The 18266-nt window shown below is 43.0% G+C and overlaps 1 protein-coding gene across 1 annotated transcript in view; it reads right to left on the reverse strand.

Moving 5' to 3' along the window:
• The window catches only part of dync2h1 (dynein cytoplasmic 2 heavy chain 1), a 98747-nt gene that overhangs the window by 52864 nt on the left and 27617 nt on the right, over positions 1-18266 (reverse strand). The window contains exons 48-70 of the mRNA XM_076735074.1: positions 17083-17329; positions 16655-16806; positions 16287-16431; positions 15536-15638; positions 13446-13610; positions 11532-11656; positions 11075-11323; positions 10716-10824; positions 9795-9908; positions 9126-9268; positions 8620-8701; positions 8078-8241; positions 7692-7829; positions 6153-6266; positions 5829-5989; positions 4580-4703; positions 4319-4440; positions 3965-4051; positions 2908-3034; positions 1713-1854; positions 1201-1310; positions 803-823; positions 164-262 (exon numbers count right to left, since the gene is read on the reverse strand). Of these exons, the coding sequence (XP_076591189.1) occupies positions 164-262; positions 803-823; positions 1201-1310; positions 1713-1854; positions 2908-3034; positions 3965-4051; positions 4319-4440; positions 4580-4703; positions 5829-5989; positions 6153-6266; positions 7692-7829; positions 8078-8241; positions 8620-8701; positions 9126-9268; positions 9795-9908; positions 10716-10824; positions 11075-11323; positions 11532-11656; positions 13446-13610; positions 15536-15638; positions 16287-16431; positions 16655-16806; positions 17083-17329 (3043 nt within the window). The remainder of the gene's footprint in view (positions 1-163; positions 263-802; positions 824-1200; positions 1311-1712; positions 1855-2907; positions 3035-3964; positions 4052-4318; positions 4441-4579; positions 4704-5828; positions 5990-6152; positions 6267-7691; positions 7830-8077; positions 8242-8619; positions 8702-9125; positions 9269-9794; positions 9909-10715; positions 10825-11074; positions 11324-11531; positions 11657-13445; positions 13611-15535; positions 15639-16286; positions 16432-16654; positions 16807-17082; positions 17330-18266) is intronic.

An 18266-nucleotide genomic window follows, 5' to 3' on the forward strand; every position in this document is an offset into this window, starting at 1 on the left:
TGGTTGGTGACACAGAACTATGTGACATATAACAGCAATATTGTTACTTAGGGTTGATTTACGGTTGATTTGAACAAAACATATCACCATTGTGCAAGTGTGTGAATGTTAATGACCTCTATAGTGTGTTCTTTAACATATATGTGTGAGTGTGTGTGTTTACCTGTTGGTTGATAACCTCTAGTCTGTGCTCTTTCAGATGTGTGCGTAGCCACTCTGTAGCTCGGGATGACGGGTCGATCAAGAATGGACAGGCGACACTCTGAGTGCATAGCAATGATAAAGAAACATGTTTCAGGTTTTGCCATTTCGGGATAGCTTTACTTAGAAGGGGGCTCAATTACTGAGGAAAAGGAGGTGTGTGCGTGTGTGTGTGGGAGAGAGAGAGAATGTAGTTCAGTCCTGTCTCGTGACTGTCATGCTTATCGACCAGCGTCACTCCTATGCCAGGCGAAGGAATGAAGTCCACCGCCATCCTTTCATCCTGTGCTCCTCTATTTCATGGTCTCTTGCTCAAGGATTCTCTTTCTCAAACCATCTCAAACCTGGTTATTTGTCTGTTTATTCCCCCAGCCTTTGCTTATATATATTACAAACATCTCATGTCTCTCTTAATAGCCAGCAACTAACTCACTATATACATTAACGACTTTTACTGAAGTGATTTGTCAATATCCTGCAATCCCCCCACCCCCACACACAAACACAAACTTGTAACAGAGACACACAGAGACAGTGAGGAAAAACAGAGGCTACACTAAACTAATGTTGGGTTGTAAGAATGAATTGCGGAACAACTCACCCGTAATTTGAGAGCATTGATCTGAGGGCAGCAATGGTAAAAACAACCCACAAACACAATACAGACAAATGGAGGACAGATGAATGGCAACAAGGGCAGAATTCTTGATACAACTGGTCATATTGTTACAAGTAAATGCTGTGGTAACATTGTGCTTTGATATCTGTTAAAAAGCGCATTCACCGTACAAAACAAAGACTCATTATAAGCTAATACAAAGATAGTGTTCAATAACTTCAGCCTCAAAAAAACTAAAATAAAAACAGAGTAGAGAAAGAGACAGAATTTGGTGATTAAATCACTTTTGTAACATATCCGTCTGTGTGAAAGCAACTTTGTTATCAGGGGAATTAAGACAAAAGGAGAGAGACTAACGAGATTTGACAGACTTGTCTAACCTGTAGTATGACAAGGGCATTCTCCATGGAGAGGTCATCGGAGGGCAGCCCCTGACTCTTCCAGATCAACTGCTCGCTCTCCGAGCACAGGAACGACCGCAAGTCAAACTCTGATACAAACACACGCAATACAAACGCATATGCTTACTTTTATGCTTGCTCACTGCGAAGAGCATTGGTAATGTTAATCAAAACGCAGATATTGGACACCAACAGTCACTTGACAACAAGTCCCAAGTCAACAGTAGTGCCTAAACACTTTATGTCACACTTTCAGTCGAAGTTATTCAACACTGCACTTTCAGAATTATTCAATCAGCACTAATATTCTAATGATGTGTATATCTAATAATACTAGTATGTGCTGTACATGTACCACATGTATCAACGCAGTGCATTGGGCCATGTGTGTGGGTAGTGGTGTGTTTGCGTAGAACAGAAGCTGGCGTTTATGGTAGTTAGTATGCTGGTGTTACCGTGTTGGCCTAAAGTATTAGTGGTGGTATATTTACTCTGCAGTCCAGATTGAGCCATCCATGTCTCCAGACAGTGTCTTCTACGGTCTTCAGGAGCTGCTGACAGATAGGTGATGAAGGCTGCAGCCAGCATGGCCCTCATAGGGAGTGTGTCCAACTCATTCTTTATCTCAGACATCTGATGAGAGCGACACAGAGAGAAAAGACAAGACAGAGGAGGGTAAGGGGTTGACAGGCAAGGGAAAAGAGAAAAGTAAGAAACTTGGCGCATGTGGTCATAGCGTGTAACTCCTCTTTCCCTCCTCCAAACTGACAAACCATAAACTCAACTCACAGCCCCCCAAAAAATCTAAAATTGTCCACACTGATTGTGACAGATCAAAGTAACCCACACATGCAGGGACACACGCTCACACTTGCGGATTTTGAGCTAATGTGACATTATTGCTGTTAAGTTGAGTGGATGCCAGGGGATCACAGATGCACACGTATGTGTTGGGTGAAAGACTATACACAAGGCTTAATTGTCAAGCCTTATGATCTCTGAATGCCCACATTTACTGAATCTATGAGGCTGCAGGTATCAGCAGCATGTCGTCTCTGGTCTACTGTATTCATACTGTCACACATCCTGCCACAGTCTATGCTCCATTTGTCTGATTCTGCACCACTTACTCTGTAGTTGTGTACCCTCTTTCTGTGTGGTCCTCCTTTCCCTTCAAACACTTAAACAACTTATAGGCATTGACACGCAGCCAACCACAAGCACTGCATAGTGTCATAAGAGTTAGGGATGAAGTGAGTGTGTGTGTGTGTGTGAGTATATGAAAATACGTGAGTAGAGAGTAAACTGGCTCTTTGGTGCGGGCCTTGACGAAGGCAGTGAGTGTGAGTGTGTGTGTGTGTGTGTGTGTGTGTGTGTGTGTGTGTGTGTGTGTGTGTCAGGAAGAGATTGAGTGTTTTAATTAAGGTGCAGACAGATGCTGTGGAGAGGAGTAAAAACAGCCAGAAGGGACTGGAGACAGCAGGATACATCCCCCTGTCACACACACACACACACACACACACACACACACACACACACACACACACACAGACACAGACACACACACATGTATGCACACACACAGACACACACACACACCTCCTGTTGCTCTTACATGGTAAATGAGCCCCTTTCTTAGTAAATGCGTATAACCTCCCCCACCCCACACCTCCTATATCAAACTACCTGCACGTTCCACCGCGTGTGTTCCCCATCAAGTTGTGATATGAGCTGCTGGGCCGCCGTGATCGTGTCCTGAGCTTTTGTCACCTCAGCCTCCAACTTAGCCGCTTCTGTTGTGTGACACTGAAACCTGAGGAACGAGTAAGCAAGTGACAAGTAACTAGATAACTGTGTTTGATATGAGATCATTTGAGATTTCTGAGACTGACGTTATGATATCTGTTTTATTTACATCCTATGGAATAAACAGATTGTATATCATCATTAGTCTGATGTATAATTCATTTGCAACTCCTCCCACATCGCTGAAAGTAGAATACAAATCTGCATGACAACCAACAATACAGTGTGATGTGATGTGAGACAAGGCGAGGCGAGGCAAGATGAGGTGAGGTGAGGTGAGCTGAGATGAGGTGAGGTGAGGTGAGGCATCAAGATAGTAAAGGAGGACAGCAGAGGAGAGGAGAGGAAAGGAGGGGAGAGGAGTAGTGAGATTGGAAAATGTCCTGCCAATTCAAAGGGGGTGGAAAAGACCTGCCCTTCAGTAATTACTGATGTATTCATGTTTACATAACTACATGGTGAGAAGGAGGGATGCTGCATGGCTGGCAGTCAGAGACAGGGAAGGCAGCTCATTTCTTTCTTGTGGAATGATGCTGAGAGGCTGCTAGTCGAGTTAGCTCCAGAAGCTTGTTGAAAGCTGTATTATTTCCAGTCATACCCACTTTTCACCATAGCTTCAAAGCTTATTTTTCTTTGCCAGTTCTGGTCCGGCCATGCCAGATGATGGGATGGACAACTTCTTGCCTTGTCCCTGATTGTATCCTTTTTTTTTTTTTTTTTTTTTTTTTTTTTTTTACAATTTTATTAAACTTGAAGTCATGGCTAGTCATAAGGAAAAGATGGTCAACGTGAATATTGAAGAACTACCGTTATGGTTTATTACAAAAACATTTCAAGGGTAATTTATGGTAATGTAATAACTCTAAGTTTTGAAATACAGTAGAAATGGAAAGATCAAAGGATGGAAGAATAGATGGAAAGTTGGGCGGAAGCATACTTCTCTTTCAACTCGTTGACTTTGGCTCCAACAGAGTTGAGCTGGTCCTCTAGCTTATTCTTCCTACTCTCTGTTTTCCTCAGGTTTCTGGACAGACAGACAGACAGACAGACAGACAGACAGACAGACAGACACACACACACAGACACACACACACACACAGACACACACACACACACACACACACACACACACACACACACACACACACACACACAAAAGAAAGTAAGAGGCCATGAGTAACTGAGGTTAAGACAAAGACCTCAAGCTCACTGACAAGCATGGTTGTGTTGAAGAAATGAATCAAAATCATTCTTAGGTGTTTTCTGGAGAGGTGTTTGTGTGTGTTCCTACTCCAGTAGTCCGGCCTGCTCTCTCTCCAGTGGCTCTATCCTCTCGAGGACGTGGGAGTATTGGACATTGGCTTTGACCCAGGCAGCCAGAGGAGCAGCTGCTGCACTTGCACGCTTTGCATTCTGACCATAAAAACAACAGCATCACAAATCAGAAACAGCTCAGTCGCCACAAGAACAGCCACAGCAGTAGTCAACAAGAGGTTAATAACATCCCCCAACCATACATCTAATTCTTATTCTGCTATCATGACTAGGTGACCTTGGGATCGAAGGAGGCCCTGTTCCTGTTGAGCAGCTCCTCCACACTCCGGCGAATCTCAGGGGTGATGTTCCTGGCTTCAAATGTAGCTATGTCCTCCCTCACTCCACGCTTAGCCAGAAAGCTGCAGAAACAGGGGAAAAGGGGGAAAGAAAGGCACAAGAGTGAGAGGACTGGACATGAGCAGTTGACAAAAAAAGCGGTGAATTTACGACAGACACAGCTAAGATGTTGTGAGTGAGAGAGATTGATGTTACGTGTCATGGCAGTAAAGTAAAAAAGTGATAGAGAGACAGATCATTACAGAGAGACAGACAGAATAAATTGACTTTTTATCCAGAAAATGAGGAAGCTAATGTTAATTCAAGCCTAAAATTCCGAGACTCAAAATTTTTTCATCTCTAATTAAGCGCAAACGGTTGCAACTTATTCTCTTTGTTACTCATATTTAGCAAATCCATCTCTGCCACCCCCCACTCTCCGTCTCACACACACACACACACACACACACACAAAACACAACACACTCACTGTCTGTCTTTGTTACTTGCAGTGCTCAGAGTGGAGTTGGCTCACCCAATTAACACGAGTCATTAGCAGGGCAGAATGTTTTTTTGTCTGTCTGATCCCCTCTAAAGGTGCCCACGGTCAGATGAGTGATTTGTACCAAAAGCTAATTTAAATAAACACTGGAGCATAAAGTAACTGCACAGACACAGTCATGCAGCAAACACACAAGGGTACATGAAATACACACACAAATACAGATTCTGGCATAAGCTTATTGTTTAAAATGTATTAAATGCACCACAACCTCTTTTTTGACACATGGTTTAACTTCTTGTCAGCTATGTGAGTAAGTGGTGCGAAAAATGTAAAATGAACGAGCTGACAAATTAGGACATTCTGCCTTCAAACCTGAGCAAAAATTGACGGTTTGGATGATTTTACAATCTAAAAATCTTTTGCAGGCAGAGCTAAAGTTATCACATTTCTTCATGTTAACCCAGGTATAAAGATTTCTCCTTCTCTCCATCTTTCCAAGGTGTGTCAAACATTTTCACTTCCTCTGCCCTCAGCCATCCTTCAACACTCCATCACCTCTTTTTGGAGACCCAAAAGGTGCTGAACATCCTCATCCGTTTAATTACTCCCATCGGGGTAACTTTCTCTCCATCTAACCATCCTTTTCTATCGCCCTTCCTCTGTCTACCCTTTTAGACATTCTTCCCACGTCTTCCCCTCTCACCTCTTCATGCTGACCCAGGAGGTGTCGAAGATGCCCATCAGTCTCAGCACGCCCTCCAGGATGTCTCTGATGACATCAGGGGGCATTCGGAGTGAGCGGATCTCAGACAGAGCTTCAGGCTTGATGTTTCCAACTGCACGCTTTGCTTCATCTACCAGAGGCTAGAGGGTAGCAATGATAAGAATAGGGAGGGATGCAGAGATAAAGAAGGGGTGAGTGCAGCTAGGATGGCAAGTATGGAAAGGGTAGAGGCCAGTCGTATGTGTTTCTAGTAACAGACAGATATATATCATACTGAGTGCACAAGTCAATCAGACAACTTACCTGTACTTCCTTCAGCTCATCATCGATTTTGGCCTTTCGCTCTTCAATCTTGGACACTTCTTGAGCCATCTTCCCTTTTATCTTCTCCATTTCTGTCTTCTGGTCACTGGCATTCTGGAGAACCAAAAAGGTCATGTGATTGTGTTGGACTGAAAATACAGCCTTCAAATGCTTCAAATTCTGAAGCACAAGAATGTTATACACAGCATATTCCCTTCAACTTGCTATTCACCCAGAAAACTTGACCCCACACTTTGAGATATCACAAGTTAAAGCTCTCTTAACAACCTTTTAAAATGTAAATGAGTTCCCCTTTTTCAGTACTTCAGTTCTGAGATGTGTCAGACATACAGCCCCAGTCCTCCTCTGAGTAAAGATGAAAGATTTGGTTGAGAAACAGTCACAGTAAGACACATTCATTGAGAATAAAGAGAGAGAGAAGATGAACATTTGGCACCATCATTTTCCAACACTTCCTCTCTCTCACCTCTATATCCCTAGAATCTATCCATCTTATCACATCCTATCCTCATACAAAGCTAATTTCTTCATAGACTGTCTCTGCAACCCTCCAATTCTCCCCTTGTCAAGCTTGACCCCTCCCTATACACCACACATTTCCCTTATTCCCTCTCCAAATCTCATTTTTCTTCCTCATCCACTGAACTCACTCTGAATGCCTCTGTCACTCGTCCACCTGGTTTGTTTCAACTCTTCATCACTTTGTCCCACTCTTCCTCCTTTTTTCCCTTCCTGCTGTCTCCACCTCTGCAGGAGACATGGCCACTGCAGCCCAAAGGAACGAGTCTAGTCATTAATTATCACTCTGCAAACTGACAGTTATTCCTAGTCCTGTTTCTCGTTTCTTCCCTCTCCCTCTTTCCCTCCATCTCACTCAAAAGTAGATTCCCCACAGAGACAAAGACAGGAGGATATCATAACTAATGAACAGGGTTCAGCTTCCTTTCTTCTCTCCACACATCTATCCATCCATCCAAGCATCCATTCATCCTCCAGACAAAGCCAGCAGGAGGAAATGGAAACATGGATATCAGGAGATAGAAAGCACTGGATGAAGAGTCACAGAACAAACAAATGTGCATACCCACACAAACCAAATAAATAGCTTCTTCACAGCAGGAGAGACACAGCCATGGGAAAACCAGAAAAAGTTGCAATGCAGATGAGGAGAGGAGAGTGAAGGGAAGAGAGGCAAAGACAAGAAAGTAAGAGCAGAACAGAGCAGAGGGCAGAAGAGAAGAGAAGAGAAGAGAAGAGAAGAGAGGAGAAGAGAAGAGAAGAGAAGAGAAGAGGGCCACAGTGCGAGTTGAGAGGAGGATAGATGCAACTTGGAGGAGACATGAAACCCTGCAGGACCTCTGTGCTGCCTGCCACTGTGTGTCAAAGTTACACACACTGACATACCTCCACCCACAAACATACATATACACATACACACACACACACACACACACACACACACACACACACACACACACACACACACACACACACACACACACACACACACACACACACCTGCATGGAGGTGGTGATTTCCTGCAGGGCAGAATCTGCCTCCTGTTGTTTAGTTTTCAGCAGTGCACTCTGCTCTGCAGCCCGCCCCTTCAACTCGTCGACCAATGCCTTTGCCTCGTTCAGCTTCGACACTCCCGCCTGCAAACACAGCACCAGGATCAACATTGCCCTAATTCTAAGGTCAAGTGCCCACTCACAGACACTGCATTTGCGATTAGAAACCATCAGCAATTAATTATAAAGACAGGCTATTTTTTTTTTTGTCGTTGGCTGCCTATTAAGTGAACTTGTGAAAAACAATTTCCAAACATTTCCATCCTTAGATCTTTGTGCAAATGGGCCTCATATAGTGCACGGCCCATATTGTACTCCTGCTGATATTGTACCTGCAGATGCTGTTGTCTCGTTGTGAGCTGGCTCTGCTTCCGGTTAAATAATGCAGTGTAAACATGCAGAAAGGCCATGTACTGGCTGGGTGTCGCTCCATGCTCTCTACATGACTCATGGACCATCAGGAACAAACGGCACAGGTCTCCCTGAGCAGACCCTGCTGGAAGCAGAGGATGAAGAATGCAAGCTGGTTTAAATTTAGGAGGTCAAGTTCATGATAAAACACAGCCAAACACAGTTAGAACGTGTGCCATTGCATACATAAACTAAATATTATACACTGACTAAATGCACTTAGTAAAAAGTCTTTTTTTTTTTTAAAGTTATACGTAGGAAGACTGAGGTTGACTCAAATGTCCAGCACACTACAGCCACAGAGGAGCAGTATAATTACAACTAGGGAAATGACAGGGATGAACTACAAAAACATCATTACCATTAGAAATTGCACACTCATACAATTCAAAATAATTGAATCAAAATGGGTTATTTTCCACATGATTATAGACTTTTCTGCTCTGAGTAAATGTGCTCCTACCTGAGCTTTTCCCCTTTGTGGCCTTTTCTCTTTCATTCTCCTCCGCCCCTCCTTCTGCCTTTTCCAGCAGCAGTTCAGGAATCTGAAAAGGTACACATTTACACAAACAAACCAGATAGAGAATTTAGATAGAAAGCATTGATGCATGCATGGAAAAAAACATCTTTTCTCAGCAGCTTTTTAAAAATAATGTGTCGAGCATTAAATTTCAGGTTCCACTGGTAAGCAAATTTACTTCTTAAGCCCTGCAGTGATAGGGTCAATATTGGATGTGGAGCCACTGGATACTGATAAAGCATACAAATACATATGTATGCGGCTACAGCAGAGCTCTCAGCTACATAGGTCTGTCTTTTCAATCTTTTCAGGTTTATGGAAATCTCCATACTCAATGCCTTAGCTGGATTTATTGATCGCAGATACTGGTGTGAACTTTATCTGCTAATTTAATATGTTTTTGATCTTGCCGCTATACACGCTGCTCCTCCTCCTCCTCCTTCACTAACCTTCTTCATGCTGCTTTCAGACCATCCTTCCATCCACTGGACAGAACACTTGCGATAGAAAGCTGGGTTGCTCTCACAGTTGATGGTGAAGTTACTGCTGGAGCAGTCCATGATCAGAACAATGTGGAGGTTCTGCTGGATTCCTAAGGGGATGTCAAACACAAAGAGCAGCAGAATAGGTGAGGAATAAAATCTGTGGAGGAGTTCATCACAAAATGTCATTTGAAACCCAGCAAATGAGAGGGAAACAGAGACAGTAAAGGGGAATGTGAAGACAGGCTCCAGTATTTGTGTCACTGATATTGTTCCTTTTTAGCTTGTACATCCCTGACAGAGTTGGATAGTGGAGGTGAGCAGGGAGCTCTTTAGTGGGTTTGCTTTGACAATAATAGAGCTATTGATTTGATTCTCGAGCAGCAACCTCATCCTCAGTGACACTGCACTATTCCTGCAGTACACACATCACTGCACAGCTGGGAAGCAGAGGAACAGAGTCAGATACAATCACAGAGGACAACAGATGGAACAATCAGTGGAAAGAAATGACACGTGTAGTAGACTTTTACGGTGAGAAAGAGGACCACAGTGCTCCACACATCACATAGATGGGACAGACCAAAATAGTGAATGACAGGCAGACAAACTTGTCGATAAATATTTGGTACTGACTGTAAGAAAAGTAGTTGTAGAGCGGTCCGGTGAATCCATCCTGGGAAGCAGCATCTTTGAGGGTAGAGAGGAGAGGCTCCATTTCCTCTGGGGTGTACAGACCTGGAACTTCACCTGAAACATGACACACATACACAAAGAAATGATCAGCATCTTCTACACATTAGCATCTGCCACAGGCAACTAAAGAAAAGACAGTAGGGATAGAACCTATGACTGGTGTGCAGCCTGGGTGGCACATGGTTCGTATTTAAATGCAGACCATGTATACTCCAAAACAAGGTTTGCCATAGGAATGTGTACGATATTTAAGATTCAGTGCACACATACAGCACACAAACATCACACATGAGACCCTCTGTTGACTGCATTCGGTGTTATGCATTTTGCTCCAAGTTGACCAAGGGACAGTAGGATAGAAAAGAAAAAGGGATGGCTTGGCATTTTGGGAATTATTTCTGCTCACTGGAGTCTTGTCATCACCTTGAGGTTGCCAGGCAACCAACAGAGACACCAGGATGTCAGTGTAATCGGTGAAGAAATAGTCCTGCACATAACCACCCCGTAAAACCATAGTTTGATGTGTCTACACTTTGGCTTGGGAGCAGATTAAACAAATGAGATAAAACGTGTTCATTTAGTGAGTCAGGCTAGCTGTTTTTCCCTGTTGCCAGTCTTTATGCTAGGCTAAGATAACCATCTGGCTCCTGTCACAGTGGTGTCAATCCTCTCATCTAACTCTCTGAAAGCAAAGCAAATAATCATATTTCCCCAAAAGTCCAACATTTCTTTTATTACTAACATTAACCTAATACAACTTTTAACCTTGGCCCTAAAAGAAAACTGTAACTCCTTGAGGTCCAAACAGCCAAATCTGTTCTAATAAAATGGGATTAAGGAACTCACAAACACAATACACACCTGATGACAGCAGGCTGTTGACCATCTCTAAGAAAGCAGAGTGAACAAACTGATAGTCTTCCAACAGCAGAACCACCTGTTGACCCTCCAAACCTGCCAGCTGCATCACCTACACACACAGTACACACACATTGTACATTTGATACACACAACACACACTTATATACATTAGATGTAAGTCTAAACGTGACACACCACAGCTTTATGGACACCAAAGTTCCTTTAGAAAACTACTGTGCATTAAAGCTTTAATGCTTTTAAAAAGCTTGCAAGTACACGACAATAATCTCCAAGTGCATTCTGCAAAGAGTGGTTACTTGGCACAATGTGAACCAATAAAAAAGTTGATCCACTCTTACCGTCTTGAGATCATTGCTGAAATGCTTAAGAGTATAACCACGAGAGATTTTGGGCGTGAACAACGCGTATCCATGCATGTGCGACACCAGGCACGTGGCTGTGTGCCGACCCACTCCACTCCGGCCTGCCAGAAGCAGAGAGCCACCGGGTCTGCTCAGGACCCGATCCACCCTAGACACAAAGTCACACACTTCCCAGAACAGGAGAAGATCCAGCTCCCTGTTATCGCGACTGTACAGCACTACTCCCTAGAGGAAGAAGAGGGAGGGACACACACAGGTGAGGAGGCGCACCGGAGACATTCTGACAAATACAATGACATGAAAAATACAATGACACACAAGCTAATGAATGAGATTAGCAACCACTGTACATAAACACACATGCATGTGTGTATACTCACTCCCACAAGCCTGACCACACATACCACCCCAGACAACAGTTCCTCACTGTTACCTTCTGTATGACTTGTTTAAGGTCAGCTGAATTCAGACGTCCCAGTTGTTTACCATGAGGAGGGAGAGACTGGCCTGGAGCCATTACAGCCCCTTCAGTGGCTCCCCATGTCACATGGAAACCATCTGCAAGCAGGGGAAATATTACAACCTGTTGGTAATACACCTATGACACAGTCGAGGCTGACTACAGAGGTGAGACAGAATAGACAAAAAAATGAGCACTATCACCAAAATGAATACCAGTTAAATGCATGTAATGTAGTGAAATGTGTTTCTAAATGTTCAATCTGTGCATTTTGATTTGTTTTCAAATCCCACAGCTAACATCCCAAATGTGGCACAGAAGCATGCATTTGTTGGTTTTGTGAGCGGACTGAACTTTGGCCACAGTTTGGAAGAGGCATTTCTCACTAAGGAAACAAAATAACAGCCTTTAACTGAGGCTCTCTCACATGTTATGTCACCTTATGTTAATACTCATGCAGATGACAGGGCTGCTCAAGAAGAAAGTGACCGCACTTGCAAGCTACTCCTGTGTCTCTGCAATCATTGCCAGGTGCTGAGATATTACAGTTTCACGTCTCTTAGTCACTGAGCACTCAGGCTGTCAACAAATATTCTAAATCCAACTTATTATTCGAATTGTAAAAAAATCCACACATTTGACTGTGAAAATTAATATTCCATCGTGGAATCTGCACTGAATGCACTGGCTGACAGACAGAAGACACAAAGTGTCTGTTAGCCAGTCAGAAAACCTGTTTGTCCGACATATTTAAGTCTCTCCTGTCATAACATCCGGTGAACATGATTCTCGAGTTCGATATGAAAATATTCTGACTCCATGTTGTTTTCCCTGCTGCTTCTCTGATGTCCGCCCTCTCTCTCGCTCCTCTCCTGATTCGGTAAATTAAGAATTTATTTGAACCAAACCAGAGTTAGTGGTGATTGTTGGACCAGTGGAAAGACAAACCAAGAAGGTTTTGGTGAGTTCTGTTTTGTTTTTGTCACGTTTGAATGAAGTGTGTTTTCTGATGATAAAATCACTGTTTCTGTGAATTGACTCTGGTTGCTTTGGCGAGGGCGATATAACAGCTGTTCCTGGTTAAACAAAACAACTCTTATTCTTTAACAAGAATGTATCTCTATAGGGATCCTTTCAACAATATTGTCAGACACTTATTATAAGAATCTGAGTCTGTCTTTGGCAAAACAAACACTTCTACATATACAATGTAATCCCTGAGGGATCCCCCTCTGTGATTTTATTGCTTTGAGTTGTGTGGCTGCAACATTTGATACTGAAAAAACAAAGAAAAAATAGATATTTGAATGGTTTTAACCTATGTTTTACTTTCAAGGGCCTTGATTATAGATATGACATTGTATATATTCAGTAGCTTGTTCTTGATCATTACACCTCTCTGAGTTGAGCTAGTTTCCTTTACAGCGGCTTCCAGTATTAGTCTGCATGAAGAAAACGAGCATTTGTCATGTATTTCCAGTGCTGCTGCGCAGATCATTACCAGTATAGCACATATTGGTTTTACCAATACAATTTTATTTACAATTCTAAGTTGGGAACAGTTAAACCAATTTAAAAAAGGAAACACTTTATCAATGCCATGCTGGTTTAAAATAAGGAAACAGACCATTAGCTGAGAAATTGCGATAAACGCAAAGCTGTCAAATAACAGAGCCCATCAAATATTGCTTTCATTCAGGCATAAGGGTCAACCTGAAAATGTCTGAGTGCATGAATTCCATCAAGTAGTCAATTTGCAATGTAATTTTTCCTGCTTGGTCAATGATGGGCTGTTTGAATCCACCTGAGCCCGCAAGTAGTTTTTTTGTATGTGTGTGTACGATTTGAATGAAGGTGTATGTCCGCCAGAATATAGCCATCTCATACCAGTCATGTTGTCGAGCGCATCAGAGCCCCAGTCTCCCCGTATGATGGAGGAGAGGATGTTATCAAAGGTGTGAAGGTCTTTGGAGGAAACCAGCCGGTCTCTGAACAGCCTCCTAGCCTCATATGCTACCACCTCCATCACGCTGTCTGTCACATTAGATTGGGCTAAAAAAGAGTAAATGAGACACACACACACACACACACACACACACACACACACACACACACACATTTGAATTAACACCCAAAAGGATATCCCAAAATAATTCATCAAAATCAAGAGAAAGTGTCCGTGGGTTTGCTTTTGTAATAGTACTTAAAATCTGACAGCCACTTCTGCACTTATCACGTTTATGACTTGTGTTCTGTTATGTCTCTGTACTGAATGTTCTGTCTGATTTTCTATTGTATTGCCACTGTTATCTTGACCAGGTCTCTCTTAAAAGTGACACCCCGTGTCTCAGATTACCTGTCTGAATAAAGGTCCAATTAAACAGAGGACATATGTATGCTTGCACTTACACACAAGATAAGATTTGCTGATTCCGTTTGACATTTGCTTCTTATCAGAACCTTGATACAACATTCAGCACACAGACCAAATGAAAAACTGGAGAAATCAAATACTAAATTTCAGTGACTCAGATAGAAAAGGACATTTTTCTGCATCTCACTTACACCATAACACATACACTGAGTATTTTGTAGTCTGTCCATATCTGTCATGACACTAGCACCTTAGTCACACGATGACTCAGGCTCAACATGAGTCAAAGGGCTGTTTTTGGCGGGATCAGGCATGACACAAACACCTCCCTGGGTGAGGCTAAATTTATTAAATTCCCCCGAGAATCAACAGAGTGCTGCTAGGTAAAAAGAGAGCGCTCCAGGGAAAAGCCAGATTCGTGGTCTCATAGGCCGCTGGCTTCAACAGTGTCTGTCACATTATACTGAAAGAGCTGAAGAAGACTGAGGAAGAGTTGACACTCCAGGGTTTTCCTGGCGTATCAAATGTTAAAGACTACTCACTACTCACTCTCTTTGTGCTCTGCTTTTGGTCTCCACCAACTCTTGAGGGTAATATCTGCCTCTTTCATTGCTAAATGTTCCACTATGGTCGCCAGCTAATCGCTAACTGTATCTGTGTGCTGTTTGGTGCTGAGCAGGTAGTGTACAGTGGGTCTTAAGAGCATTTCTGTTGAAAAAATTTTAAACACTAGAGTTATGGAAGTTATGAAGTGTTGTTAATATATTCATTGGGATCACACACACACTCAAACTCACCACAAACATCATCACAGTCACAGAAGAAAGAGGAAGAGAGGGGGTTTTACATACCAAAACGAAGGTAAGCAGCAAGAGGGGAAAAGAGGGAGGAAGAAGTAAGAGCAAGTTAAAAAATGATGAGCACAGGAAAAGAGGAGTTTGTCCGCTGACGTGTTTAATTAAAATAAATGATTGGACTCACTATCACAGCAGGAACACATTGCAGAAGGAGAGAAAGAGTGACAGAGGGAGAGATGAAAGGACAGCAAAGGGAGAGGATGATAAAAGAGGGGAGACAGACGAGTGACAGAGAAGAAGTGAGGAAAGAGAGGATGGAGAGAGAGAGAGAGAGAGAGAGAGAGAGAGAGAGAGAGATCGAATGAAGGAAAAGGTGAGAGGTGGAGACAGTAGCGCTGAGCTAAAGGAATACTGACAAGAAACTAAGCCATCTGGTCCTGTCCTTTTGATTCTGGCATCAAAACTGACTGAGTTATTCATGCTTTATGTTGCTCAGCAATAGCAAAATTATTCAATGTGCGGACTCTGAGGAATTACTAGAAAACCAGTGGGTCATTAAATCCAACTTTCTGTTTTTGTTTGCATACAGCAGTGCCTCTGAAAATGTGGGACAAAAAAAGCCCCTTCCAGGTCATGGGTCTGATTCCTGGGGGTTCCCTCTTTAAAAAAGTAGCCTGGGCCTCAATGGAGATGAAAAGTTTTTACTCATTCCCCAACTTAGAGGTTTGAGTGTACCTGGCTATTCCATCAATCATATTCCTGTCAAAAAAAGTGCTAAAAGACACAGATATTAAATGTCTGCTTACCTGCAGTAAGGTCATATCGCAGCAGGCTGAGGACCCATTCTGTGAGAATACAGGGGGTAAACAGGTAGTGGCTGTGGTCATCCACTGTAAACTTGGCTTTCACCTGACAGTTTAGACAGACAGGGAGATAGGTGATACATACATATCTATTGGACAAACTTTATTGGCAACTGACAATATACGGAATTTATGATGGAATTTAGTTACTCCCTGAAGAAAGAGTGATTATATTTCTGCTTCATCAGCATAAAAGGCATCAAACATGACAGAGATACTTAACCTGTAAACTGTAAATGTCTAACATTTACCCTGACAGTTTCACCACCTACAGAAAATCGCAATATCAATGTACTACGGTGTTATGCCATACATGAGAAGCTCTGTAATATATGTACCTGGTATATAAACTCTAGACTTACAGTAGTAACCTGAAAATCTGGTGTGCTTTCCAAGGCAAAGTTAGGCCCTCAACCAAATCCCATGAACTCAAAGAAGGACTATTTGTTTTTAAAGCATACAAAGGGCAGTGTTATTGTGGTGCAAATGCCCGTTGTAATTGATACCGTTCAGTCAGTGTTCAGCCTGTGTGTGCTGTTCCTCTGCTGGAGAACAACTATGGATTCAATGTGTTACCACTCAAATTCCAATCAAAGTCTCAAATGACTTGTTTGTGCTTTCGATATCTCAGGCAAAACTATGTTGCTACAAATACAAATGTGAACATGAATGAACACCCTGTTCAAGTCAATACCTGTTCGTAAAGCTGCACAAGAGACCCAGCCAGCTGGTGTGTTTTCCCTGTGCTGGCCCAGGAAGCCTGGCTGCCCAGGCTATGCTGGAGAACTGGCTGCAGGTATGCTGAGTAGATAGTCTGCAGCTGCTCCCTGTCTGGATAGCTAAAGGCAATGGCAAAGAGGCAGAGAAACAGATGGATGCAGCAAAATGAAAGTAGAGGGGATCACAGTCCTTATTACAGGGAGACCGACACGCAGAAATAGAGATAAGGGGTGATGTCGGGGGAAGCAAAATTTAGAGGGCTTGTATGCAAATACGTGCGTAATTGCAAGCTGTTTGGTAAAGTGTAAAGTAATGCGTAAAATACATTTGCAGCAAACTTACTCTATTGTGCAGATGCGAACTATAGAGGAGAAGCGGGATGTGAGCGAATGACTCCCTACAGCACCCCCTGTTGACATGGAGGCCACCACCTGGATGTTCTCAAGGCTCACCCACTCCAGATTTTCATCATAGAACCCTTTATATGTTAAAGCCTGAGGGAAAGACAGCGAGAGGAGAGAGAACGAGATGGGAGGGATAGAATTAAGAAGGTGGAAGATACAGGAAAGTTGGGAGATGTAAGGCATTTTTTAAAGTCAGTGAGACTCCCAGGTACTTTCCGATTTTACAGCACATGGAACTTACAGAAAACAGTGTGAGAGTCTGAGTTTGTGAGGGCGGACACTGAGATTCAAACTATTTTTTTAACCACATCATCCATTCACTAATTTGTTCACTTATCTGTCTTTTTGTTTACGTATCCTCGCTACCTGTTGCAGGAAGGCAGTGAGGTTGCTGGTCCCCCACTTATCAGGTTTGGGTAGGTTGATGTCTTTTAGGTAGAGCACCAGGTTTTCACAGTCTTTGGGTCTGAAGACTCGGCCAGTATTAGAGCTGAGCAACAGGCAGGTCTGGCCAAGCTTCTGTAGGACATGGCGAGAAGAGGTCTGGGCACTGCAGTGAACCACAGCGACTTGGGTGGACCGAAGCCGAGAGAAGGCGTAGCGCAGGAGCATGCTAGACAGAAAACAACACATCGATTAAAGGTCAAGAAACACGCGGCATCTATTTTTAGAGGGTGTGGAAAGACAGGGCCGAATAACTTCAGCCATATTACTAAATGCTCTAACTCTTACACATCTCACATATGTTTAGGATGGTGGGACCACCGAGAAGGATCAGAGGAAGAAATGTGAGTTAGTGCTGTATTTAAGAGGGCCACTTGGGATCTGGAGAACAATATTTGTCAGAACAGACCCAAAGGCAAAGAGAGACATTTTGAGAGGGCGCAAAAGAGAGAGAAAATAATTGGAAAGTAAATGATCTTCATGCATGTGCACATACACTCCTTCCAGTGCATGTGTGTGTAACTTAGAAATCAAGAGTAATCCGACAAACCCGGTGTCTCATCGGCACAGTGACCTTTTAGGTGAAGTGAGACAAGAGGATGAGAAAAGGAGACACTGAGTGAGACTCAACTGGAGTGTAAAAGGCAAACTGAGTGACCCTTGTTCTTCAGCCCACTGAGGACGGAGGCAATTACTTTTGAGGCAGCAACTGCCTGTGTACACATACACAAGCCTGAGCACATACACCACACACACACACACACACACACACACACACACACACACACACACACACACACAATCTGATCCTTATTCTGACTTGTCAGTGTTTTAACATGAAAGGTCAAGTCTTGAATAAAACAAGATGTGATATCAGCGTTGATTATGTGCTTGTGCCATTTTGAGTGTCCACATTTGAGTTCCTCTGCCTCACAATCCATTACATACACTCGCTCACCATGAACTCGCTAACCCTTTGTCTGCGAGCCAACCGACACGTGGTCTCCCTGGAACATTGCCTACTTAAACTGTTCACACAGATTGCCATTTAATGAAAGGTATGAAACAAACGTGGCAATGTTGTTAAATGAAGGATTGTAAGATAA

The sequence above is a fragment of the Chaetodon auriga genome, chromosome 7 (genome assembly GCF_051107435.1).
Source record: "Chaetodon auriga isolate fChaAug3 chromosome 7, fChaAug3.hap1, whole genome shotgun sequence".
In the NCBI taxonomy this organism is placed as follows: Eukaryota; Metazoa; Chordata; class Actinopteri; order Chaetodontiformes; family Chaetodontidae; genus Chaetodon; species Chaetodon auriga.